Source organism: Embiotoca jacksoni, unplaced genomic scaffold, assembly GCF_022577435.1.
Source record: "Embiotoca jacksoni isolate LCO1_2020_lvr unplaced genomic scaffold, fEmbJac1.0.p SCAF_30, whole genome shotgun sequence".
Taxonomy (NCBI): domain Eukaryota; kingdom Metazoa; phylum Chordata; class Actinopteri; family Embiotocidae; genus Embiotoca; species Embiotoca jacksoni.
The window spans coordinates 3,857,249-3,885,168 of NW_027185382.1; the positions used below are offsets into that span (position 1 = coordinate 3,857,249).

Sequence of the window (27,920 nt, forward strand, 5' to 3'; positions counted from 1 at the left end):
CAGTTCACTTATTTATTAAATGTGAAAAATTCGCATATGCATGGTCACATTTGATTGTTGTGTATTTTGGCCAAACATTGTATTGTAGCCTATATATGAAATATGAAATCCATCACATTATTCATCGTAGGGATGTTTTTATCCACCCTGAATATGTATTTTGAAGGAGTGACAATTTTTGCAGCTTCAAGTGTGAACCATTTCAGACAATATTTAATTCAATTATACCACAAATAAGGACAGTATGGCACTTTCATTCACCTCCTTTATCAGAGCATCAAAGGATGAGAGGTGAAGAGAGACTGATGGAATTTCAAAGAGGTGGACAGAGGGGAGGGGGAGCACTGACGGAGAAAATGAAAGAGTGAATGAAAAGCTTGTTTAGCTGCACTGCTGAAGTGCACGGGAGAATGTTTGGAGAGAACAAAGTGTAAGAGAGGAAAGAGCGAAAGAAGGGGAGGAGGAGAAGGAGAAGGAGAAGGATTGCATTGCAGCACATCCGTGCGTAAATGTGACCATCCTCGCCGTGATCCTTCCATCCCTCCGTCCTCACCCGTTTGGCCTCCAGCGGCTCCTCTCTCCTCCTCGAAGCCGGGATCACCTGCTTGGTGGTCAGTTTCAGGACCGTGGAGTCCCGGGTGTCTCGGCTCGGCGCCCTCCTCCAGGGTTTAGGAGGAGCGCCGGGGACATCGTCCAGGTTTCTGCCGGGATTCGTGGCCACCCCCGGCGACAGCCATGGCTCGGAGCGCCGGGAGAGACGCGGCTCGACCCGCTCCAGGATGCCGGTGATGCGGGGTCTGATTGCGCCACAGAACACCTTCCTGGATACCATTGCCACGCGTTTCGATGGGACCCGTGAGTACATTGCTTGTCTCCCCATATCCGTTGGATTTTATTGTGCGCAATAGATGTTTCAAGCACTTTATTTACTCTCAGTTGTTTACTCACCCAAATCTGTTTATTTGGCTAATGTCCGGAACAAAATTGAAACTCCAAAATCCAAAGTGCGTAATGAGGATTGGGAATAGGTGAAGACGCAAACAGGCCATGAGCTCACTGATACTTTGACTGCTGAATGAATTATGATGAAGGAAAGCGCAGATTTCTGTTTAACATATTAAGATTTCATGAGGCACCTACTTGAACACATAATTTCAACATGAACAGTCCAGTGGTCCACAGAGTCTGATGCAGAAATACATGACATGATGTTGTCCCTGTATGCACAAAAGATGCTGACTTGGTTAAGGTGCTTATTAGATTTACATTTTTATTTACCCATGGCCAAAACATCCTAACTTACAGTGCAAAAACACTAAAAGCATGGCCGTTATTTTATATTTACATGAAAATAAAAAGCGTAATATTGTTAAGAAAAAGTAGGGTCATCACATTTCCTATGCAGATGTGTGATTTCCTGACTGCATCTTTGGTGCTAATATGTACTGAGTTACTGTATAGTGTTAATTAATGCAATGAGTCGGTGTATTAATAATTCACTGGTATTGCTCTTAGTTGCCAGCTTGCAACAGACGACTGTCAATCAGTTCAGGAATTTGCATTTCAATACGCTGCAGCCTTTACCCTCGATTCAATCATGTCGGAGCGGGAACGCAGCTCTGATCTGCAGCGCGGTGATTTGTTCAAACATGTTATTTTATGATCACAAAACTTGAAGGTCCTGAAATTAGATTTTGACAGAGTTGCCCCTCTTATAGAAACCTTAAGGTCCATAAGTTGTCTCTGAATTACACGGCTGAGTGTTTTCCTAAACAAATTTTCAATCAAATCGGAACAAAGACTTGGACATTGAGGGCACTTAGTGTTCTGGGGTCTTGCAGAAATTAGTCTTCATCGTTTAGCTCTGTGAACAAACCATTTCAAACTGTTACCTCAGCTACTAAAGACAACATAGATCCATTCGTGAAGGAAACGTGGCACCTGGACTCCTTTTAAATGCTTTGATATTCAGGTTTTCTTTTTCACTATCACAAGTAACATACAATTCTTAGAAGAAATAGAGTCAGACAGAGCCGGAGCCTCTTTATGGCGTCCAACACAAGTTGTAACCAAACCTTTAATTATCATTCACATGTTTTCAGTCTGTACATTGAGCCCACGTAAACCCGCAGAGAGATTGCTGTCAGTCAGGATGCAAACTGTAGTTATTATATCTTAAGAGCGTTACATAACACAGCCCTGGAGGCGCAAATTAACAGGCATTACTGAGCATGGATGCACTGTACGAGGAATCAGTGCAGGAGCTGTCTATTTTCTGAAACAGAGCTCTAAATTATAGAAAACTACATAAAATAAATGTAATTTGTGCGGATTAGTCCTGCTGATCGTACTCAGTGGCAGCCGTAGGTATGTGATGTTCCCTGTGTGTCCCCGGGAGACAAAGGTCCATGAGACAACATTGATTCTATTGGAGGTTTTCATTTTGTGTCAACAGCAATCAGTCCTATTCTTATCTGGGAAAGGAGCAGACTGCACTCCTCTGTGTCTGATCACGTCTTGCCTGGTGGCTGCGGTTGCACAGGTCGGCAGGAGGAGATCCATTAGACACAGGATTATGAGAGGAAGCAGGGATTTCACCTGCTTTACCACGACTTGAGTGGTTGTCCACGTGCTTGTCCAAAGATACAGTAAACCTATGAGTAGTCCCCCCAGATTCTACTAAATAACATAGATAACACAAGAAGGTGTACAAAGAAGTTCGTTTAAAGTTATTTCCACAGTAAATACACTGTTTTTGTGGTAATCTCCCTGCTCCAAGAGGAGTCCAATCACAGCAGCTCACACCTGGAGATTATCAACGAGCCCTGATTGCCTCAGATCGGTTCCATGTGTGTCTGCTGCTATAAAATATTCTCACAATCTGAATTAGCTCCACTGAATGAGTGCATAAAGGGATGAATGGTGACTTGTGATAAGCAGCAGCTCCTCAGCCTTGTGTGGGAACCTGAAGTCTGCACTGATGGTCATTCATTAGTTGCTCAGTAATGTCTGGCAGGCCTGTGGTCAAAACACAGAGGGGGGATTTTTAATGAGGGCATCTCCAACCAAAGCTGTCGTTGCAGTGCTGTCAAGACGATGGCTCATAACAACACCAGGAAAGAACAGGTTGAGAAATAGATCATCTAAGGTGCCACTTCAGATCCCACTGTGACCAAGGATTTGTGCTCCAAATACTGTGCTGTATTTATTTGTCACTTCCTACACCCAACAACAGAAAACAGGACCTGTTCTTTGTGAATGATAGAGAGTTGTCACCGATTATTTCCAGCCGAGCGAAACGGTATTTTCAGGTCGGAAGCGGAGATCTTCCATCTTTGCCATGCAACATTAATGCAGCAATATAACTAGGGAGACTCCTGGGAATTTCTTCAGTTTTTTCCCGCTGTGGAGTAGAGAGCATTCGTTAGACCTCTTTTAACTCGGAGATATCTCAATCTGCTACGACCATATTTATAAATACAAGCGGTACAGATTTCTGTGAATTTTTGCAAGCATTTTGTTATTTGTTCATACTCACTAGTGGTCATACAGTAGTTTTGAGTCAGCTTGGACACATCTTGTCGTAAGGAAAAGAAGCAGGCTTAGGCAGAGGAGTTTTGTCAGTTTTGGTCAGGGGAGTTCTGGCAGAAAGCCGTGGGCTCTAAAGTTTTGAAGCTGATGCACACTGAAAAGTGTGTTTTCACTGAAAGTCTAGAAAAGACACCGCAGAGCTGGTTTAACAAATAGGACGACATCATTAAGCTGTCAGCGCTCATGCCTTTATTGTTTGCCAGCTGTCTCTTTCTTTGCTGTTGCAGACTCTCACGTTGTCAATGGTTACTGTTAGAAATGGATGATGGATGACTTCTATTAAATATATACTAATATTTTATCTTAAAAAAGAAATGTAGATTTTCTGCAAAGATGTAGTTGAGATAAAATTCAAAAACTCATTGATAAATTCCCTGATTCATGATTGGCTGAGAGCAAGCTGCACAAAAAAGCTTGTTGCACAATTAACTTAAGACGCACACAATAATTATGAGCGGCACTTTTTGAGCTTCCAGTTATAAATCATGTAACAAAAGAGTAATATTTATATATCTTGCAAAAATGAAAGGGAGTTATGTGCATGTATGTAAACAATGATTATTACAACTATATTAATGAGGGCTCTGTAGGAGTTATAAACCTCCAAGATGAGTGTCAAATGCAGTGTTTGTAAAAAATGCTATGACCAAACTGTGTGTGTGTGTGTGTGTGTGTGTGTGTGTCTTTGGCTTACAATGTGCGTGGTGGTGAATGTATTGTGGCGGGCTGTCACTGTAATCAGTTGCAGGGTTTATCGGGGTTCCCTAAGCTGCTCAGGGGCTGAATCTGAGTGGCTTTGTAGTTCGGCTCACACGTTATTACACCTGGATTGTGCTGCGGATGTGACAGGCCTGCGTAGCGCCGGGGGAGTGTACAGAGACCGAATCCAACAGAGGAAAATATGATCACAGCACAAGGCCAGCAGGGAAATGATGTAGATATTAAGCCGACCATAGTGAGCACTGTTATCGCGTACAGGCTGTAGAGGCAGAAGAGATCACACGGTGCAAGGATGTGATTTAGCCTCTGTAGGACTCTCTTAATGCCCCATTCCTCCTATTTTCTTGATATTAAAAGTGCAAAATGACTCGGGAAGAATTTAGTTTTGTTCAGCCGTCAGATAGTAGTCGCACTATTTAATGTGTAAGCTCGGTATGTGGTGAAGCTGTGCACACACTTATTCTGGTTTGATCTGGTTTTTATGGTTTGGAAAAACCTGTTTTCTTTGGTGTAAAAACCTCCCAGTTAATCAGAGCTTTGATGATGGTGGGCTCCATCTCTACATCCATAAAAGCATAGCAAAGTAAAAAATGTCCACTAAAGCATTGAAAAATCATGGAAGAGGCTGATGCAGGTGGACGCACAGAAATTACCTTGAATTTGACATATAATTTTGTCTGTTTTGAAAAATACTGAAGTTACCCTGTGGAATATTTTGACTACTCGTAGCACTATGGATCAGTGATTTTCTGTGTCCCTTTTTTGTTTGCATGAGCACACACCCGGCTTTCTACCAAGGGCAGCCCACTTTCACATCACTGATTGGTTTGTGAAGAGGCTTGGAAGCTGCCATTTTGGGCATCACTGTCTTGTTTTTTTGGAGCCACAAGTTGATCTGCTCTTTGCAATTTGTACTGCAGCTTGTGATTGTTTGGTCCTCTGATTTACTGGAGCCAAACAAAACAGAAGAACATGCTGAACCGTGAAGCGAAGGAAGCTGGTCATTTTCTGTTCTAACGTGACAAAGATCCCGGACACAAAGCCAGATCTAGACAGAAATGTTTTTTAGATAAATCTTAAGTGATCTGCTTATTGGTCTTTTTTTAATGTAACATTTTTATGAGAAAGATTAAATGTGCTCAATGACTTCTATTTTTGCCACTACCATTGTTGTTTTGCAAAATGGGCTTACAGTTCTGCTCTTAAATATTAATACATTCCTCCATTCTACCAGTTAATCATCTCAAAAGTGCACGGCTATTTTTTTTTTTCTGGGCGAAGTGATTCATCAAATCCCATTATATTCTGTCACACTGTTCAACATCGCCGGCTGCATCAGTCCTGTGTTCAGAATCATGGATGGCCTCCTTCCCCTGCTGCTGCTCTGAGCAGCTTGAACCATCGCATGTTATTACAGCCGTCTCCACATCTACTTGGCACACCTGGTAAAAAGTGACAGCGAGGAGACGACACCGCTGTCGCTCTTGTCAGTACACATCCATCTGATTTTGCACATGTTGCATCTCAACTTCCTTCTGAGGCCTGTTGTTCTGATAGATGTCTTTTTTTTTTTTTTTTTTACAAGCTGAGCAGTAAAAAGTAGCTAAAGGCATGTTGGCCTTTACTGTGAACATATGCTTCAATAGAGCTACAGTGGAACCTCAAATAGCTATTTTTATGCAGTGAAAACAGCCTGTCAGGCCTGTAGCCCCTCTGCAGTCAACGGCACCACATAGTTCCTCAGAAACATCAGGACAAGTCGCGTTTAGTTGTCGCTGAGTAGAGAATCTTAAGACTGCAGGGCAAGTCATTTAAAAGAAATGACTGTATGACTGTATCATTCTCATTCTTTTAGTCAGTGCAGATTGACATGTAAATCTAGCACTTTGCCTTCAGGTTGATTCATTAGTGAGCTCATGTTGGTCATATTTCATGTCCAAAGTTGAACAGGGGGGAATTGGCTGGTCTTGTGCTGTCAATCCACCTATCAGCAAAGCTGTAACTCGTATATCAACACATTATTTTTCCTGTATTAAATCAGTTTTAAAAAACAAGTTGTAAAACAACTCTTCTTGGACCATTTCTTGGGATACACACTTGTTATTATCATATTATTACCCATTTTTATGATCTAAATTTAAAAAAAAAAGGTACATTTCTTAACTCCTTTCATTTAAAAATAAAATGTGTGTTATAAGCTCAACCCCTGTATATAAATGTGAAATGTCTTCTTGAATGAGCAGTGCATGATTTAACCTGAACCACAACATGTTGTTAATTATTCTGATTCACAATTTCTAAAACGCGTGACCTCCCATGAGCCTCCAGCACTGAAGTGTACTTTCATCTGGGTGTCACTTCGATGAGGTTTGGCGAGAGCGTTTACACTGGACATGCTTTATTAATGCATGAATTATTAAATTTCATTGCCCCTAGTTCATCTTAATGCTCTCTGTCTCTCTCACTCCATCTATGCCTCTCATTCAATCATGTGCTCGCCTGCTCTCGATTGCTGCCATTCCTCAAAGTGAGTGCTCAAGTCCTGCAGCTTCATTTATGTATGGACTTTAATGATCTCAGCGGAGTAAATGTTGTGGCTGCGTGAGTCACCTATTATACCTAACTCTGTTTCAGAATGAATTATTCAGGATTGTCCCCAAAGGCTGTCAAACCATCTGTCAGCTTATATTACGTTCTAATAACATATGCTTACATGCATGTTTTCAATTGGATTTGATTGAATGTGTCGCTCAGTTTGTTTCTAACCAACTACCAGATGAGAAACATCTTTTTTTTTTTTATAAAACATTATAAATTCTTTGGCCATTACGACACAAAATGTGTCAAAACAAGTGTTTTTCAGGTGGGTTACAACTTAAGGTCCAGTACTAAAATCCAGGAATGTTCACTGTAATTATTAGGAGGAGAAACTGAAGATGAAAAGGAAAAGTATCGGCCAAACTTTCCGTTTTAACCTTCAAATAAAGTAGTTTAGATAAGGTGGATTTAACGGCCGGCTGATGATGTGATCGTCTGGCTGCTAATGTTTCTTCCACCACCTGAATGTACTTTGTTCTCAGGTTTTAGTAATAACCTTCAGTACAGTGTTATCATAACTGATAGATACTATGGACCAAATACTTCACTCCTAGTGACTGCAGAAAAAAGATGCATAATTAGGCACTGAGTGCTTTAAAGACTCAGAAAAACTGGAAAGATGCTGTAGAAGTGACACTTTACATGAAAAGCTACAGCAGCACACGAGGCAATAAAAAGGCTGCGATAGGGAAGACCCCAAATTCCCAAACTGATAAAAACAACATGCTAGAGCTTTCATTTGTTTCTATTGTACACAGAAGAGATCCGTTGAACTATTTCCCAAGGCTGCGAACATGCAGAAATTACTTTTGCAATCTCAATCTGACGGATCCAGGCTCAACAGAAAAGTGAAGTCAAGTTTATTTGCGTTGCCCAAAATTAAACACAAAAAAAATGATATTGAGGATGAAAATAATATTGAGGGTATGGGAAGAACAAAGATTAAAAAAAAAGATTACTTAAAGAGGACAATAAAAGGAAAAAGGAAGACAATATGAGGCTCATTTGAAAAGCAGCAGGCATGTTAAATTCTCCCAGAGGACGGCGGCTCTTCAAAGGGAGAATTCCTCCGAAGCCCTAAAGAGCACAGAGCCGAACATGTGGAAAAACAAAAGAGTGAGCCATGCAGGAAATTTTAATTACGTGTTAGTATAAATCTTGGTAAAACTGGAGGTCATGACCCCCTGGTTGAATAACGCATGTTGCATGAATGTGATCACATGGATTACAAAACTCATCCTTAAAGGCAGAGCTCACTAATTGATAGTGAATCTTTATTTTGAAGGATTAAACATGCTTGGAGACCCTGGTATCTCTTTAGCTTGTGCTCTCCTGGCTCCTCATCGTCTTTCTATTATCTTTCTCTGTTTTTCCTTCATGTCTCTTGCCTTCCCTTCTTCCCTCCACTCAGACAGTAACTTTGTCCTGGGGAACGCTCAGGTCCAGTCTCTCTACCCCATCGTCTACTGCTCCGATGGCTTCTGCGAACTGACCGGCTTCGCCCGCGGGGAGCTGATGCAGAAGAGCTCCATGTGTCACTTCCTGTACGGCGGCGAGACCAGCGACCGCCTCACCTCGCAGATGCAGAAGGCTCTGGATGAACGTCGGGAGTTCAAGACCGAGATCGTTCTGTACAAGAAGGGCGGTGAGACTGGTTTGCCGGAGGACACGTTTGATCACGTTTAATGTGTAAATCGTCTTTTAGGGATGTTTGACACGTTACTCTACTTTCTTTTCTTTTGAAAAGGCTCCAAGTTCTGGTGTCTGCTGGACATCGTTCCCATCAAGAACGAGAAGAGCGAGGTGGTGCTGTTCCTCGTCTCCCATAAGGACATCACAGAAAATAAGGACCTGGACCATGGCAATGAATCTGACACTGGTGAGAGAAGGCATGAAAAAGCAAAGTGAGGCATCGTCCAGTTCCACCGTAATTAACATGAAATGATCCAATAGAGGCTCTGCAGCTGAGGCACAAATTGAGCTGCCGACATGAGCTCACAGCAGTCACTCAAAAAAAAACTAATATACTTTCTTAGCACCTTTTGTCAGTTCTATTGTGCACAGTAACAGTAAAGACCTGATCAAATTAAATGCAATAAAGGTCAGGTCAAAGACATTTCCATCATCCCACAATACTAATTCCGTTCAAAGACAGAGAATATGGTAATAAAAACATAAAAAAAAGTTCTTGGGTTTACAAATGTAGAGTAGAAGGGAAGGAAATTGATCAAATTCCCAGGAGGTTTAGTAATGGACTGATTTCCCATCAATGTTGGCACTTACATATTTGAACGATGGCCACTTTTCTGCATTTGTCTAACGTGTCCTTGTTTTCAGATGAAGAAACTGGTTTGGAAATCCGGCAGGTCAGCCGCCCTCCGGGCTTCAGCATGGAGCGCCGTCGCAGTCGGGCCGTCCTCTACCAGCTGTCTGGACACCTACAGAAGCAGGACAAGACCAAGAGCAAGCTGAAGATCAACAATGTGAGACACGTTGTGTTGGAGAGTAAAACTGATGCCGATATATTTTTGGATTCAAATTTTGTTGACCGTAGTACGACTCTACGAATAACAACATCATCCACATGTTGTTTGCTCTGTTTGGCACGTCCTGTACTGTGGGGGCAATAAACACTGCAGCCTCTAGGGGGTGCTAGCAAGGCTTTGGACTTTTAGTTTAAAGGGGGACTAGAAGGTGTCGGGAGATTCTTGGCATTTGCTGTTTATTTTCTCAAGCTTTGCTTGCACTTTAACTTGATTTCCATTCTTAGACAATGAGATTAAAATTCATAAATTCAAGCAAGTTGGAGGAGACAAAGCTGTCCTTGCAGTGTAGTCTCAACGATTCACGACCTCGGAGGAGATACATATGCATAAAGGTCTATTCATTTAAATTAATGAGGAAAATACAGCCGATCAGGAGGCACAAAAGGTTTCCTCCTTTTGGGAGCACATTGTATTTCATCATCACTTTGCACATATAGCATTTGTATTATGTCTTTTATGTCTATACTTATTGTGTATGAGGTGAACTACTGAATGGACCAATCAGTGTTGGAGTGAAGCTGCAAACAGCGAGTGTTTTCATTTGTTTCCATCATTTTAAACTAGCCTCTGAAATATGTCTCATTCACACCACCAGTGGAACCATAAATAATACTGCACTACAAGTGCTGCTGATGAAATATTAATGCTGACTAGTGGAGATCCTGACAAGATAAGAGCTCCCTATTTTTAATTGAGCAGATATATAATCCTAATATGATTAATGTGTCTTTACTATTAATGCCTGTGTGTTTCCAGAGTGTTCTGGGAGCCAATGCGAACCCGGTCCCAGAGTACAAGGTGGCCGACATCCAGAAGTCCCGTTTCATCCTCCTTCACTATGGTGCGTTCAAGGCCGGCTGGGATTGGCTGATCTTGCTGGCCACCTTCTACGTAGCCGTCACCGTTCCCTACAACGTGTGCTTCACCGCCGTGGAGATACGAGAGGACGGCGGCTCGGCAGCTCGAAACCCTCCAAGTGTGAGTGATATCCTGGTGGAGATACTTTTCATCATCGGTAAGGCTGCTGTTTTCTTCACGTTGTGTTTTTCTTTTAACTGGCGCTTTACCATTAATGTCAATCAAATCAAAGACTTCATTCCCAATTGTATCTCTTACCTTTATTTTCTTCCTGCTTCCTCCTGATATCCTGTCAGTTTACGAGACAACTCCCTCCTGGTCTACATATTCCAATCAAGTCGGTTTAGAAACTACGACTCCTTCGCTCTTAATTGGCTCATTCAGCTGTGCTGTGCTCCACGTTGCCCTCCAGCTTCTCCTGACACTTCTGAGCTATAGGCCAATTGAATGAGTCTCCACTTTTTCCTCTATCTAAACCTGCAGTCTCCTCTCTGGCAACCAAGTCTACTAATCCCACTTAAGTAGGGCTTATTGAAGAAAATATCTGAACAGAATCTTAACGGGACAAATAAAATGAGCCTGATAACTGTTCCTCCAATTATTCACAGATCTCTGTACCAATAATAAGACCATTCTCTGTATAAAGTACCTGGTGTCCTTAAAAAGGCCCTTCAGTCAAAAGAGGCTAAAAGACTGTCCCTGTGCTCTTTTGTCTGAACAGTTGCACAAAACAGGTAAAGTCCACATCCCATCTGAAAAAGAGTGGAGGCCCGCATGAAGGTTATTTGTCCTCGTACCTGCAGGGAAGTAATCAGGGTCAACCTGGAAGTGGAACATGTCAGAATCAGACTGGTTTAGGAGACACGAGGAGCTCCTATTGGTCACCCATGTTTTGCATTTCGCTAAATTCATGTCATTCATCTGATGTCTTTAATAGGATTTTGTTTTTTTTAAAGATAGTAAAACTTCAATGAGCTTTAAAGGAGCTGGTTGGTGATTTTGTTGCCTTCAGGCAGAACTAAGTTCGGCTGTAAAGAGATCCCAGTTAGACTTTAACAATCTCCACTGACGCTGTCCTCTCCTTGCGTTGCATTTGCGTGCCAGACATCGTGTTGAACTTCCGAACGACGTACGTGAGCACATCCGGTCAGGTGGTGTACGACGCCCGCTCCATCTGCATTCACTACGTCACATCCTGGCTGTTTGTGGATCTGATCGCCGCGTTGCCCTTCGACCTGCTCTACGCCTTCAACATCAGTGTGGTGAGTGTGTCCACAGCTGCAGTACCCAGCTCCACACTGTAGTCAATTACATGCTGTAATGTGCAGACATTTGTTGTCTGTACGAGTGTTGGGGGGGTGTTTGATTATGTTTGTGCTTCGAAGTGTCTTTAGGTGTTATTTATGTGTTTGTGTGAGTGGCATGTACAGATAGAGGCTCTGTGGGCCTTATTGCTGCTAATAGCTGTCATTCTTTTATCAATAGCACCCTCCTGCTGTTCGACTTTCATTCAGCATTGATTTATAATAATAATAATAACTTTATTTATATAGCACCTTTAAAAACAGAGTTTACAAAGTGCTCTACAGAGAAGCAAAACTTAGTCATACATAACGTCAATACCGGTAAACATTTAAGAAAACAGGAGGCAAAAAGGACCATATCATAACGGTAATGAATACAAGAAAACCAAACAAATAACCAAAACGAGCAAATGGAATAGAAAACAAACAAATCAATAAATGAATAAAATAAACAAACAAAAACAGGGGAACAAAAGAACTGCTTAAAAGGACATAAAAGGACGACATCACTTAAAAGCAATTCTCTAAAAATGTGCACGCCTTATCTCCTCAGGTAGGTTGTTCCAAAGTCCATGAAAGAGCCTGAAAGAGCCTGAAAGAGCCTGAAAGAGCCTGCGAATGTGCAGTAAACACCGAAGCAGCAACACACTCACGTATACACACAACATCTGTTATGCTACAAACACACTTGGAAGGAAACAAAGAGCTAACAAAGCTTTGTTTTTATCTGAAGAAGGAAAAACAACGACGGTATTCTAAGTTTTTTTTGTTCCATATTGTTTCCTTCCTCTGCAAAATATTAGCAGGAGCTTCAAGGGAGGAAAAGTGAGAGTGCGAGCTTCACCGAGACACTCATTATTAGGTACCTGCTAATTAAGTTGATAAATGGGTGCGCTGAAGACAAATTACAGTTTGAGACAAGCAGATTAGCCAGATGATGTTGAGTGCAGAACCTGCAAGCTGTTGAAGAAGATGCGTTAGATACGGGATCATGATGGGCCACAAAGATAATTAAATTCTGACCAATGAGGACACTTTTTTCTTTCATGGAGAACCGTGCTTCTTCTCACGTGAAATATTAAATATGTTTAGCTACTTAGGCTCACATAGATCCTGTCAAAGCAACTCTTTAGGTAAAGTGCTCACAACTCACTCTTTGTCCACTCGACAAATGTTGATATCCGTGTAATTTACCAGAAAGCAGAAGTCTACAGTGAATGTGCACAGAAACAGAAACAGTAGGTATCCGAGTCTGTGGTTAAGACAGGGATGAGGCAGAGAAATGGTACATGTGTGTATTCTGTAGTGAATACGAATCATATCCAGAGTTAAATCTGTCCTCAGCGTGGTGTAATTCCTCTCCAGCTGTGTTGAAACCAGAGCTGTTTGAGTTAACAGACCACTTACCAGGCAGTGAAATGAGCGGTGCGTTGCAGAGAAAGAGAAAATCGATAAGAAGACGTTGGATGAGGTCATTTTTACATCAGGACCACAGACATCGAGAGGATGATGATAGCAGTGTTTTTCTCTGGATAGCTTCTCTGATGCACCTGAAACTGAACTCAATCTTTTTTAAATAAAATGTATTTTCATCTTGTGTGTTTATCTCATGGTTTAGGAGGCTCTGACAAAATGACTGATTAAAACTGTGCATGGGTAATTCTAATTACAAACCCTTCCTGACTACAGATGTGAAAAGATTAAGCCTGACAATTACTAATCTCAGTCACAGGAAAGAGTCTACTCCACCCATCCAAGAGCAACTAATCCCATCCTAACGAGCTAAACTTTCCATATTTCATGTTTGAAGCATTGATACCTTCCTTCCTCTCTCTGTCTCCCAGAACTTCGGGGTCCACTTGCTGAAGACGGTGCGCCTCCTGCGGCTCTTGCGCCTCCTGCAGAAGCTGGATCGTTACTCGCAGTACAGCGCAGTGGTCCTCACGCTGCTCATGTCCACGTTCGCCCTGCTGGCCCACTGGATGGCCTGCGTCTGGTACTTCATCGGACGCAGCGAGATTGAAAGTAACAGCCCCTCCTCCTGGGATATAGGTTGGTGTCAGCGTGCGTGCACTACAAATTAATTCAAACATTCAAGCGGATGGAAAAAGCAGAGAAACCTTTTTAACCACTCCTGCAGCATAAATCCTCTTCCTCACCTGTTTCATGAGAGATGCATGACAAATCTATACTGTGCTTTTTCTCACAATGCCTTTCAATCCAATTCATCAAGAATATGTAAAGTCATGTTGCACTGTGTGTGTGCGTGTGTCCTTTTACTGAGAAAACACTTCTAATTATGGTGATCCGTTTCCCCCTCCTACTGTGCTCACACTGTGAGGTGCACGTGTTGCTGGTGTTTGTCGCGTTCGAGTGATTTAAACCTGAACGACACAAGCAGAGAGTAGAGAGCGAGATTGTAGGTTAGAAACGGTCAGAAATGTCCAGAAAAGGTCTCCACTGATGCGTGGATGCATATGGCTGCACACATGGGACGGCTGTGGCTCAGGTGGAGAAGCGGGTCGGCCATTAATCATAGGGTTGGTAATTGAGCAATGGCAAATTGCTTCCAATGAGCAGGGCACTGCTCCACCATTCTTGCTTAATGATTGTGTGTGGATGGCTTTTAACTACTCTCTCAAAGTCAGCTTGAAAAGCTTGGTACAAGTGCTGCATATTTACCATTACACACTACAAGTCAGCTCCAGGGTTGTTGCTCCTTAGATGGAAAGAAAACCGTGACTGCTGCATTAGTAGACACTGAAAATGTTGTCCTGACGGTGACAAGAGAGGAAATCAGGAGTCCCAAAACCAATCATCAGTCATCCAACCAACCAGTCATCCTCTGGACACCATGGATGTGAGTTCAGAAATTTAAAATTTGCCTAAATTTTAGCTGGCTCCAATGTCCTTTACTGTGGGTGCCTGATCTGTAAGGGTTTCACAGTCTACTGAGAAAAAAGTATTTTAAAAAAAAGTGCTGAAACAGGATACTTTGACTTCTCAGATCCAAAACTTCAACCATATCCAGCATTAAACTGTTGCCAAAATATGAGAAAAAAAAGTTGACAAGTTAGTAAATGAGACAAATTATTTGCACGGTGCATAAATGCAAATATAAGCTGACATCATTTGAAATGTTAGCGTGCAGTGTCTGGCCTCCCAAAAACCCAAACACCAAACTGAAGTAATTACTCTGCCCTTCCAGCCTTGTTGCCACTGCTAATGAAACCGTCTGCTAAAGGTCATTTCACAAACATGGATGAATTCTCATTAGTCTGACGAACTGTTGTGGACACTCCTTCTCCCCCCTCTCCCTACCTCCCCCCACCAGGCTGGCTCCACGAACTGGCCAAACGCTTGGGAACGCCATACTTCTTGGCACCGCTGACCTCCCTGCTGGGTGTCTCAGATTTGCCTCAAGGCACCATGACAGCAATGCTGACCAATTACAGCCAGTGGAACGGCTCGGGGTTGGAGCTGCTGAACGGGGCGGGGCTGCTGGGCTCGGGCCAGGGGAATGGCAGCCGGACAAGAGCGAGGACGGCGAGCAGCTCGGGCACGACATTGAGCGGCGGCCCGTCTGTCAGGAGCTCCTACGTCACGTCGCTGTACTTCGCTCTGAGCAGTCTGACCAGCGTGGGCTTCGGCAACGTCTCAGCCAACACGGACTCCGAGAAGATCTTCTCCATCTGCACCATGCTGATCGGAGGTGGGAAGGTCTTGGACAGCAAACCAGAAAAAAGAATTCCTCAATATCATGTCATCATTAGGATTGTATACATACTTGTGAAAAATGTCACCACACCACAAATCGTCAATCTCAACAGTAGCTTCTAGTGAGCATGCCATTTGGCATTTCTTACTTTTAGCCAGACATGGTACTTATCCTTGTAAAGTTGTTTAGAAAAATCCCTCACTGAGAAAGGCTTCTCGCATGTCGTCCTCTCTTTGTCCGTCTCCTCTGTAGCATTAATGCACGCTGTGGTGTTTGGTAACGTGACTGCCATCATCCAGAGGATGTACTCCCGCCGATCGCTCTACCAAACCCGCACCAAGGACCTGAAGGACTTCATCCGTGTGCACCGGCTACCCAAAGTTCTGGAGCAGCGTATGATGGAGTGTTTCCAGACGACCTGGTCTGTCAACAACGGTATCGACGTCAGCGAGGTAGGAGAGACTGGCTGCATGAAGTATGTCTTGTAATTTACATCAACAATGTCAATGTTACTTGAATGGTCTTCGCTTCAGTATCTCTAAAGCAACAACTTCCATCAGCCTCTGAGCATCAATTTTAAGATCTCGAAGAAAATCTAGAATATTTCTGAAAATGTGAGACTGTTCCTTTAACTTTCTGAAATGAGCACATGACATCTGTAGCTTGGATTGACCTTGTCAGTTACAATGGGATGAACTCGATTGACAGTGCAAATCCGGTGACTCGCCCTTCAGGCAGGCTAAAGAAACGGCTCAAAATCGTTGAGAGGATTTGGGTTTTGTTTTGGGTTTCTAGCAGCGATCTTAATTTAATGGATTAATGGCCCTCGGAGACGATCAGCTCACTCTTGGTGTTTTTTACCATGGCTTCACATCTGGATAATCCTTTTTAAAAGAATAACCTGATGGTGGACAGACAGTAATACTTTGAGGTAAAAACCCACAACTTTCCCTGTCAAAGTCTCTCTTTCCATTACAGAAGTAAATAACCCGAATCTGGTTATGAATGTATCAGTTGGTTGTATGTGGGAAGGTGAAAGGTTTTATTCGGCTTGTTACCTTCACCTTCCCACACACTCACATTCAGACACTGACACAGAGAGGAGAGAAGCTTTAAAAAGCCACTGAAGCTAACACGGAGATTAAGCCATAGTTCATCATTGCATTTGTCCTCCTGATTCCCGCTTCAGCTGCTGAAGGACTTCCCGGATGAGCTGAGAGCCGACATCGCTATGCACCTGAACAAAGAGCTGCTGCAGCTGCCGCTTTTTGAGTCGGCCAGCAGGGGGTGTCTGCGCTCGCTCTCCCTCATCATCAGGACCTCCTTCTGCGCTCCAGGGGAGTTCCTCATTCGCCAGGGAGACGCACTCCAGGCTATCTACTTTGTGTGCTCGGGCTCCATGGAAGTCCTGAAGGACAGCACGGTGCTGGCCATTCTGGGTAAAGAAAATACATTCAGCTGACACCCCTATTTTAATGTTCACTTGAGGGTCATCAAAAGCTAATAATTGTTCAATCTTAACGAAGGATTAAAAACTAAAGTGGATAGAACACATACAAAAGATGTTACGTATAATTTTAGAATTTTATCAATATCAATAGTTTAACTTCTGCTGATACATCGCCACTTATGTATATACTAACTTATTGAATAAATTATAAAGTATAATGCAACGCACACAAACACACCACAGGTCATGGAGACAACACCACTGCGCTTCAGCACCATGGACAGCACCTATTCCCACACTTCAATACTATGCGAGGGTTGTTTCCATCCATCTCTCCATCCATTAATCCATCCATTCTTCCCTCTATCCATCCCTCATCCAGCCATCCCTCCCTACCAATTCATTCCCGCTTTTAAGTGTGTTGCCCAGACCCAGATTAAAGCATTAGGTCAGTACATCATTGACCCGGCTCCCAAGGGATGTAAGTCTGTGTCTTTGTGGGTTTGGATCAAGCCTCCTGTCGGGCCTCCAGTCTGAGCGAGTCACATTTCTACCTGAATCCTGAAGGGCTTCTCTGTCTTGGACTCCAAACCATAGAAGCCCTCCTAGATTCCGGCACCAAAGTGACTCAAAATCCAGCGTCTGTGTCCAAAGTGCAAGAGGATGAAGCCGGAGAGGGGCGACCTATGCCGTGATGACTGCTCTTGGAATGAGTAATGTGAGTTCAGCAAGCCGAAGGAAAAAAGAAAAGAGCACTGTCATCATTGTGTTGAGTGCTGGATAGCCCTCCTGGGAGGCTACCATTGGAGCCCAGTCATCAAAACCTCCTTCTACTGCTCAGTCATGGACATAGTGTGGCCTCTGTTTAAGTGCACCCACTGCTATAATCCCCATCCAAGTATTGCTGCTTCTTTTTTAAGTTCAATTCCAGAACAGAAACTTAAGACACACGCACATCTGTTCAAGAATAAATAAGGCACCCATAAGGAAAAATTGGAAATCCATTTAAAGATTTTTAAGAAGAAATAATAATAACCTGCCCGGTAAATTTCTTAAAGGAAGCTCTGCTGCAATCTCCTTGTAGACGTTTTTTGGGGGGGTATATAAGATTAAGTTTGTTTACAGGGGATAAAATTCTCAAAATATGCTGGCGGCAGACCATGCAGTGCTTTTTAAGTCAGACATAAAAACATAAATTCTTAAAAACATGTGGGAAATAAATGAGGAACCAAAGTAAATAAGAGACTGGAGGTTGCCAGATCTGTTCTCTCCGGTCTGTTGCAGCACTGTGAGCAGAAGATAACAAAGAGCAGAGGAAGTTATTAGACATCCAATATTTAATAGCCAGCCACATTGCTTATATTAATAAGAAGAAGATAATGAAGGAGAGTTGCCCCGGTGCTGAAAAAAACTGCTATCATCCCCATATTAACCTGCCCCTGTGGGCCAACAATTCACACCCCATCAGGTGGAAGATGGAGTGCGATGCAGAGATTGATGAGACCGTTTGGGGAGCACCCAGAAGTCCTAAAGGAAACCCACAAACAGCATTAATGCTCAAATTAATGACTTTTTTGTTTCATTTTTCCACTGAGCAGTAGCTGAGCAAGATGTAAACATTTTGACGAATTTACTTTAAATTGATGTTACTCTCCATAAAACCAAAACAAAGAGTTAAAAGAGGCTAAAAAGCTCAGGCAAACTGAAGAGTAAGGAGGCAATTATGTGTAGGTTTGGCACATCGAGCAGCATATTTCAGATTACGCATATTCATTTGATCCACTGCGGAATTTATGTTGCTTCAGGCCAGTAATGAAAAATATGTTTGAGCTGATAAACAAATAAGGAAAATAAACAACAAAGCATCTCAACATGAATTATCTAAGGCAGATAGCGGCAAACGATTACACATTATTGCGAACAAATAACGAGAATCCACCCGTGAAAATAAATGAAAAAGTCCAGAAAACTTCCATCAATCCAGAGCATGAAATCAATATCAACCAAAACCCAGCAGCCCCACGTCACCACCAGCAAAACTGCAGCGAACTTGAAGTTGTGCATTAACAATGCATGTCTCCAATCAGCAGGCTGAGTAAACGGTGAGAACCACAAACCTGCGTCGGTGTTACAGAAAAAGAGCCTCTCCAGAGTCTTGTCCTACAACACCAACGCTGACGCCGCTTCCATTCTGCGTAACACGGATAAAACAGAATATAAAAACACAAACAGACTCACAAACAGCTCTGGAATCGGTTCAGGTCCACATAAAGCGGCGGGAGCAAATTAGCAACACTGGTTTTCATATTAATGAGCTGCCTGCTGTAAATTATGAAATGATTGCTGACTACAGAGGGAAGACACTAAACTCATTAGCATGTTGGACCCGCACACGCATGTGGATCTCAAAGGACACGTGAATAAATGCCTTCTCACACTGCTCCTCTCCCAACAAAAAAACCTACACACACACACACACACACACACACACACACACACACACACACACACACACACACACACACACACACATGCACATATGCACACATATAAACAGTTTTCTCATAAGCCTCCAAACACTCAGTACTTCTCTATGCACGAGAGAGAAAGCAGAGTGCACATGTTTTCTCCAGTTTTCCTGCCTGCTCTCTCTTTCTCTCTCAAACAAACACACACACACACACACACACACACATACACACACACACACACACACACACACACACACACACACACACACACACACACACACACACACACAAATTGTTTTATCATTGCCACTTTGGATTTACAGCTCTGGAGAAGGCAGCGAGGTGGAGAGAGGAAGCAGAAAAAATAAAATACAGATTCTCTATTCCAATTTGCAGCTGTACCACACGGTGTACCGCACGGTGTACCACACGGTGTCTGCTATAAAATATTCAATATTAAAAAAAAAAAAAATAGTCGAACCATCATTACTTTCCTCTTGCCTCTAAAAGTGTGTTATTTCAGGTGAGCTGAGTCATGGTCGCTCACTCCTGCTCAAAGTATTGCATGGTAATATTTTGGGGAATTGTCCACTTAAAATGTGCTTAACATGTCAAAGTAAAACGGAGAGTGGTGGCCTCACATACATTATTCACTCTCACCTTCAACTACCTGTGCTTTCCAGGTCGGGGTGATCTGATTGGCTCTGACTGCCTGACGCAGGAGGAAGTGATAAAGACCAACGCCTGTGTGAAAGCGCTGACTTACTGTGACCTGCAGTACATCAGCCTCAAAGGGCTCCGCGAGGTGCTCTGCCTCTACCCCGACTACGCCCAGAAGTTCATCACTGAGATCCAGCACGACCTGACGTACAACCTGCGAGAGGGACACAGCACCGAGGTACACAGACGGATGAAACTTTACAGAGTCCAGTGAAACTGCGGGGTGGATATCAAGCAGAGGGGCCACTTTACATGGTGGTTTTTATCATTTTAAGGGGCCGCTGCAGTCCTGAGGTTAGTTGTAATTTCTGAAGCAAACCAAGTCTACACGCTTGAAAAATTGTGATTGAAATAATATTTATTTTCCAATAATCTTTAGTAGGTTAGAAGTTAAGGATACATAAAGCCAAATAAGGTGTCATTTGTGGATGCAGCAGTGGGGGAGAAGTGGAAGGAGGCTAAGCAACATCCTCCATCCTGCAGCTCCTTCAGGCGAACACCAACATGTTCCCATCTGGCTGGGAACATGTTGGACATGAAGTCCCTCCAGCATGTTCTGGGTCTGCTCAGGGATCCTTTTCCAGTTGAACATACACTAAAAGATCAGATGCTCTCACAAACTTCAGTTGGCGCCGTGTCTGCATAGAAAATAACGGCTTCACTGTGGAGAACACTGATGTGTCTTCACCAGCACTTTAAATCCTGAAAAGTTCGGTTGCTGCCAATAACAGTCACCCCCTGTAAACTCTTTTTTTTTTTTTTTCCATTTCTTAATGTATTATAATAACTGTCTTTATTGATATTACCATAATCCCAGGCTTTAAAGTGCACTGCACATGAATAATATCATGGCCTGAATGCCTTAAAGGTAGTTTCAGGGTAGTAAGCGCGAAAAAGGGTTGTTGTGTGTTTTCGATAAGTCTCAGCTGTGCGCTGACCCCCCCTCCGCCCAAAATCTTACGCACTGCAAGCCAAAGAGATGCACTTGAAAAAGATTAGCCATCTGGACGGCGAGTGAGGAGGAATCCAGTGCTTCTGCTTGAGATGCAGCCAGCAGATAAAGACATGAGCTAAACACGGGCGATTCAGTTGCCAGGGATTTACAGATGGATCTCGGCTGCGGTGCACACATGAATAACTAGCTTGTACTGGAAATCACTAAGTCACATTTTCTCTGTGAGTAAGCTCGGTAATTAGAACAGAGATCCAAGAGAAAACGTCAAGGGACAAGATGGTATATCAGGAAGGATGAAAGAATATTTACATAAAACTTGACTGACTTGAGTACATTGGTGTCTATGGGACCAAAATATTAATTACTGATTGTTGGAAATCTTGCTTTATTTCTTTTAGAGACATTTAGACATTCTCAAAGAACATTTTCAGCTTCCCATTTCTAGTATTATATTATATTACTATATATAGTAGTAAAGTTTGGGTGCATTTCAGACCATCGATATGCAGCATCGCAACTAAATGAATCTTCTTCACTGCTTTTGTTTTTAAACTCCTGAAGCATACAACCTGCCTTTACATCTTACAAATATAAGAGAAACTACTCTGGAACAGAAAGTTAAAGTCTCCTCCTTTACCATGCAACCTGGAAGTAGGTGAAGTTGTGTCTTACATCCCTGCTGTGTATCTCAAACAATAGAGAAAAAACGATTTACTCAACAAAAAAAAAAGCTTAAAAACCGTACACACACTCCTTGGGAGTATATATGCACGTACAGCGACAGCAGGGCACATCCTCAACTGAACACGGCATGGGACTAAAAATAGAGCTGTCAGATGGGTGGGGGCGAGGTGGAGGGGGGCGGGGCCATCCCTGCCTGGATAAATATAGAGCAACAACCAGATGGAGACGAGACGAGAAAACATCAGGATGAAGGGGAGCTGCAGGGGAAGGAAGAGGAGGGAGCTGATGATATTTGCATTCACGTGCCCACACACACACACACACACACACACACACACACACACACACACACTTGCATCACTTCAGAAGACATTAATGACTTAACATTCCTGCACACTTTACCCCCTAATATGTAAGGATTTACTCCATGTCTGAACGGTCACCACACTGACTGTGGAAACACATTTCTGTCCTCACAACATGAGCAACACCAGCACACTGCAGACACTCACACATTCAGTGTTCCACTCTCACAAACCAACATTACATTTCACAGCATGTTTGTCCTTGCTCAGAGATATAGAGGCGTATTCAGGCCACACACACACACACACACACACACACACACACACACACACACACACACACACACACACACACACACACACACACACACACACACATGTCCACACCATACTGCTGCTGGCCATGTTCCAGCTCATGCATGACAAACATGTACAGTATCCACATCTGAACATGCATCATTTCTTCTTCCACATACCTCCACACATATCTGGCTTGATGACCTCATTGTGACAAGCTGCATATCAAGACAGCACGTGCTGCTCACACACACACAACATAGAAATTCCAAACAGTCCCCTCTCCGCTCACTTCCCTCCAGGCAAACCTCTGCTAAAATTAAACCTCTGTGATCTAAAAATACCAGCCGGGCACGTGAGCCGAAGACTGGATGGAGAAGACAACAAATAGAGGGGAGAGAGAAGGAAGGGGTGGTGGTGGTGGTGGTGACAAGGGAAAAGAGAAAATGGGGTTGCTTGCCAGCGTTTTAATCAGCCTTAAATTGCACCCTAAAGAAATGATAAAAGGAAATGCAACTAACAAGCTTTCATAAAGTCCACATCATCTACCGCTGACAACAGGCTGACTGCAGGAGTTTCATTTTGAAAGGTAAATCATAAACATGGTTAAAAGATAATCCATATTTTTTCATCTGGAGTCAAAGAAGACCCTCAGAGTGAGTGACTGTCAGTGATTTCTATGCTCCCTTGGTTTTGAATAAGAACTCTCTTTCGCAGCGCTGCCGACAACATGAATGGATGTCGGCGCCATTGCAGCTATTGTGAACGACTCAGCAGCTCCCCCATCTGATCCAACAGCAGAGCGACAGCATGCCTGGCCTCGCATGACTTCCTGAGCTGTCTCCCACCTCTATGCCACATCTTATTTCTGAGACAGTTTAAAAAAAAAAAAACAACTTTGTATGACATTGTCTTGCTTTACGCCCCTCAGGCTGACTGCGAGAGTAACGGAGGGATCCTAAAGAAGCTTCCTTCCATCAAGGAAGACGAGGAGGGGTCAGGGTCCGAGGGGGAGCACTCCCCTCTCCCCAAGATGCCGTCCCTCGGCAGGCTGGGCCGAGGTCTGCGATCACCCCTTCGCTCCCCTCTGCGTTCCCCTCTGGTGCCGCCGAGACCCTTCCGGCCGGTCAGCGATCACGCCCGGCCCGCCAGCCTGCAGATCCCCGTAGTGAGCTTCAGCTGCCTGCAGCCGGACCTCAGCCCTCGGTACGGAGCCATTCATTGATTTAATTGAATGGGTTACTTAGGTAAGCGTCGCCTGCAGGAGGTCATCCAGCGGCGAGTAATCCAGGGAGGATTTGACTTGGGTGCCTTGTCACTTGAAGCATTTTTCTACAGGTTCATTTGCAGGGAGTCCCTGGAGAGGTGGCAGCAGACGCTCAGCTTGTGGAGTCAATTTATTCTGGTGCAGCTGTGTGAGGGTGAACACCAGCATAAATTGTGTCACTGTATTCAGCTTAGAGAGCATGGGGTTCGGTAAATTATTCTTAATGTCCTGAGTTGTGGGTTTCCCATAAAGGATGCAACTACAAATCTTTAAATATATGTCATGATTTCATTTATATTGTTTGGTTACAGACATGAACCCTGTCCATCTGTCTGTCCATCCAGCTTCCCACCACTTCATCAGATTCCTGATGAAAAGTTGTGCTGGATTCAGTGAAAGACTGAGTTCTCTTTTTGGTGCTTTGGTGATTTAAACCATGTCCGGTTTGTGTTTATGAATAATGTAACATCACATGGGATATGTGGGATCGTGTATGTTTTCTTAAACAAGGAAAAGCCATTTGTACTCGCCTGGATGTATTTCTGTTGGTGTGCTGAAGTTTACTTAGATATACTTTGCACTACGATGTGGAAATATGTCATGCTTATAGAGTGAAGGGTTTTGCAGTGTAGATGTTTTTAATAGTCTGCTGCCACCATGTGGAACTTTTGTCTCATCATCTCACACTGTGAACCTGCAGGCCTTGATGGGTACTGACTGGGATAGATCTGAGATTTGGAGATCCCTCGGAGATCATCTTTACGGAGTTTATTTCTGAATCATAATTTACTGCATTATCTTTTTGTCTTGTGTGAGGTTCATCCTCTCCCTCCTCCTGTTCGTCTCCAGGTTTGTGGACGGGATCGAGACAGAAAATCTCAGCGGTTCAGCAGCAAAGTTTGATTTTTCCCTCGGTGCCACTCAGAGATTTCTATCCAGTCCTGATGCAGCCACTCCAGGTGAACACACACACACACACACACACACACACACACACACACACACACACACACACACACACACACACACACACACACACAGGTACACCTGAAAACCTTGAATAGATACAGCCTTTTTGTTGCTGTCATATTGTGACGGGTGTTTCTATTATTTTGTCCACTCTACTATATCAATGAGGGATGTCAATATGTGCCTGGACCCCAGAGCACATCTTTAACTGACTCACTGATCTATTGTTAAAGGATGTAACAGTCCTTATTCACTCATCCTGAGTGTGCGTATGTGTATTGTCTCCACAGGAGCCCGCAATGGAGACGACACCATGCAGACTATTGCAAAGCTAAAACACGAGGTAAGCCTCATATCAGGAAGTTCATTCATTAGTCTTGCTGTCTTGGAAATTGTAGATATTTCAGTAGCTGTTCCTAATGGTATGATTGTTCCTAAATTTGGGGAATAAAATGATGTTTTCCACTCGTCCTTTCATCTTCATCTCCAGATGTGTGTCCTCTCTCGTCAAGTAACCGCTGTAAGTCAGGAGCTGCAGGAAATGACACGTCTTCTCAAACCCCTCTTCCACACCCCCTCCGCGTTGCTGATACACAGCGCTGTGACTCTGCCTCCCAGTGCTGTGACTCCGCCTCCCAGCGCTGTGACTCCGCCTCCCAGCGCTGTGACTCCGCCTCCCAGCGTGTCCTCATACAGCTCCTCCCCGGCACCACCCCTTCATACCCAACATGCACTTGCTGGCGGCTCAGAATATCCTAATCCTCCATCCGTCCTGGTGCCCGGACCGTCTTCTCCTCAGTCGTTTCGAGGACAGTTTGATTCACTTCAGTGTGCACCTTCTCGATCCATCACCACCCATAATCCTGCAGTCTCTCATTGCTCAGCTCCTCCTTCACTCAACAGCTCTCCTCATGAGCACACAGTTGTGCCACATCCCTACTCATCCTCCTCCATCCCTTCTCTTTCTTCAGCCATCCCTCCTCTTCTGGTCGACCTATCAGAACCCGGCAGCGAGCCACAAACACAGCCTCAGTCCCGCCCCCCACCCCTGTCCCAGTCCGAATCCCAGCTCCAGTTCATAGTCCAGTCTTACCCTCATTCCCTCTCCCCTCCTCACATCCACCCCAACCCCCTCCTCCAGACCTCCAGCATGGCATCACCGCCCCGAGAGCCCCTCCTCCACCTGCAGGAGGCGGAGTGGGCGGAGCACCCCGCCCAGCTCAGCTTCATCGATGAAGGACAGCCCTCGGTGTGAAGATCTGTACACTGGCACAGGACTGACCGACAAGACCAGCATGCCGCACAACTTACTGCATGACAGACGTTTGCCCGGTTTGGCATGTGAGTTATTATGTAAATAAGTCGATTTTAAACTATTATAAACTATTATCATGAGCACCGCCGAGAAGATCTGATAATAAAAGTATGTTTTACAGTTTCATCTGATTTGTTTACTCTTACGCTGAATTGTCTGAAGAGCCACACGTATGCTTTGCTCACTATAAATTATAAATTGGCATCTTTATGTATTTTTTTACAGTTCAAGCTGATTTGTGACATCCATTAATTTCAGTGCCTGGCAAGGTGGAGTAAACACACAAAAAAACACATGGCTGTACTGTCAAACTCCTCGTGATTCAGTTTTATTGTAGCTCCATTTGCAGCTGCATCTCAATCTATCAATCTGTCAGGGACAGTAGCTACTCGGTCAGCCGTCTGAAGGACTGCACGGTGGGGCACACGGCACCCCAGTCCACAGGCTTGCGGTACTCGCCCTTCTCCAGCAGGTACTGGCGGCCCTTGTAGTTGGGATGCTCGTAGAAAACCCACCAGCCTCCCAGCACCCTGCAGGAGTGCACCTCTCTCCAGTGGAACTTCTCCAGCACAGAGGGACAGTCCTCGCTCGACTCAAACACCTGGCCGGAAAAATTCCCTTTACCGTACAGCTGGATCTTGTAAGGATCTCCAGGAGCCTGACAGGAGAGGACATGAGGAGGAGGAGGAGGAGGGGAGAAAAGAGCACGAAGGATGAGTTTGGACGAGCAGCTGGATGATGTGGTGCAAAATATGAATGTGAAGACGAGGTGTACTGAGAGGGATCCAGAATTTGGCTGTAAAGAGTGAAGAAATGGCAGAAGAATTACACAGCAAGTGGCACAACTGAAAAGTTTCTGGGTAAGTAAGTAAGACTCGTTGGTGGACAAAATGATGCTGCAGTCATGTTTGTAGAAGGATTTTTGGTGGCAATAATAATTTCGGAAATTATTCTCACTCTTGCCTTAAAAATCCCTAAATTTCCCTTTAAATGTATAAAAATGGAGGAACCCAAAGCGGATCGTCACAGCAGCTAAATGTATTTACTAACCACTATCGTGTACATTTGACCTCTGACCTCTACCGATGTTGTGCGTTTGACTGCTTACAAAGTAAATCATCTTGCAGGAGCTGACTCTGTCGTTGAGGCCGACCCAGCTCTGGTAGTCGGGGTACTCGCCACGGGTCAGGACGTACTGGGAACCCAAGTAGTTGGGCCTCTCGTAGATCACCCAGGTGCCGCTCTCCACGCGGGCCGAGTTGCAGCAGCTCAGGTAGGAATGGAAGTCACTGCAGTCGCTGTCGCACTCGTACCTGCGACCCTGGTAGTGCTTGTCCTCGTAGAAGATGATCTGTTGGTGAGTGAAAACACTGGCGTCACTGGAAAAGGTTTCATGCTTGAAAAGATTTAACCTTGTGCAGGGGCTCTTAAAATCTGGTGCATTAGTGATCCGTCCAAAGTGGGAAGATGTATTCAAAGCTGCCATTTTTGCATGTTATATTTTGCCTAATGAATAAGTTTAGAAATACAAAGTTCGGAGCGGTTTCTTGGTTCAGCAGCGAGCTAACACGACACAAAATGCAAACTATGAAAAGACTCAGAAGCCTCTTTAAATTCCTTCTTGTGCTGCTTTTGTGTTGTTGTTTTTATCACAATTGGATCCAGCTGCAAAAATTATTGTGATTACATCACAGGTTTATTTCATTAGACATCAAATTAGCCTTTAATTCATTGTGAACACATGTTGAAAGCTGCTATCCCTGAAGATGAACACAAGAAAGAAACTATCAGTAGCTTTACTCACCCTGCCCATCTTCACACTGGCTCCTCTCCACCGTTTGGTCTCCCTTGAAATATCTGTGTGTTATGGTAAGTAAATACTACGTGTGTGTGCGTGTTTATGTGTGTGTGTGTGTGTGTGTGTGTGTGTGTTTGCGCGCTCATATTGCCCTCTTTTATAGCGGCCGAGCCCTCTATAATCGAGACAATTGCTTTGTCATGAGAATGAGATCCAAAATTTGAGTCAGTGGTTCCATTGCTACTCATGTTTTCCAGAAAGAGGCTGTGGGATTACGCCACATAAAGACCTCAGCCACTGACCAACTCTTTACAGAAAACGGTAAACACTGTTCACAAACCACACACACACGCA

The 27,920-nt window shown here is 43.8% G+C and overlaps 2 protein-coding genes across 2 annotated transcripts; one reads left to right on the forward strand and one right to left on the reverse strand.

Moving 5' to 3' along the window:
• Positions 1-358: 358 nt before the first annotated feature.
• On the forward strand, positions 359-25,892 carry LOC138206917 (voltage-gated delayed rectifier potassium channel KCNH8-like). The gene is made up of 15 exons (XM_069163774.1): positions 359-855; positions 8,321-8,554; positions 8,657-8,788; positions 9,247-9,392; positions 10,212-10,470; positions 11,418-11,575; positions 13,462-13,669; positions 14,952-15,329; positions 15,588-15,787; positions 16,525-16,774; positions 19,940-20,154; positions 23,149-23,423; positions 24,334-24,443; positions 24,744-24,796; positions 24,944-25,892. Exons 1-15 carry the CDS (start codon positions 780-782, stop codon positions 25,706-25,708), a joined length of 3,459 nt encoding a protein of 1,152 aa, XP_069019875.1. The 5' UTR covers positions 359-779; the 3' UTR covers positions 25,709-25,892.
• Positions 25,893-26,153: 261 nt separating this feature from the next.
• On the reverse strand, positions 26,154-27,581 carry LOC138206898 (gamma-crystallin S-like). The gene is made up of 3 exons (XM_069163737.1): positions 27,573-27,581; positions 26,877-27,119; positions 26,154-26,426 (listed from the first exon to the last, which is right to left on the reverse strand). The coding sequence occupies exons 1-3, from the start codon at positions 27,579-27,581 to the stop codon at positions 26,154-26,156; spliced, it is 525 nt and encodes a 174-aa protein (XP_069019838.1).
• Positions 27,582-27,920: the final 339 nt, after the last annotated feature.

Coding starts and splice junctions, on each gene's coding strand:
- LOC138206917 (XM_069163774.1), top strand. CDS start 780: ATGCCGGTGATGCGGGGTCTGATTGCGCCACAGAACACCTTCCTGGAT. Junction 8,789..9,246: donor TGGCAATGAATCTGACACTG/GTGAGAGAAGGC, acceptor CCTTGTTTTCAG/ATGAAGAAACTGGTTTGGAA. Junction 10,471..11,417: donor GGAGATACTTTTCATCATCG/GTAAGGCTGCTG, acceptor TTTGCGTGCCAG/ACATCGTGTTGAACTTCCGA.
- LOC138206898 (XM_069163737.1), bottom strand. Junction 26,427..26,876: donor CCTGCAAGATGATTTACTTT/GTAAGCAGTCAA, acceptor CTCTCCTGTCAG/GCTCCTGGAGATCCTTACAA.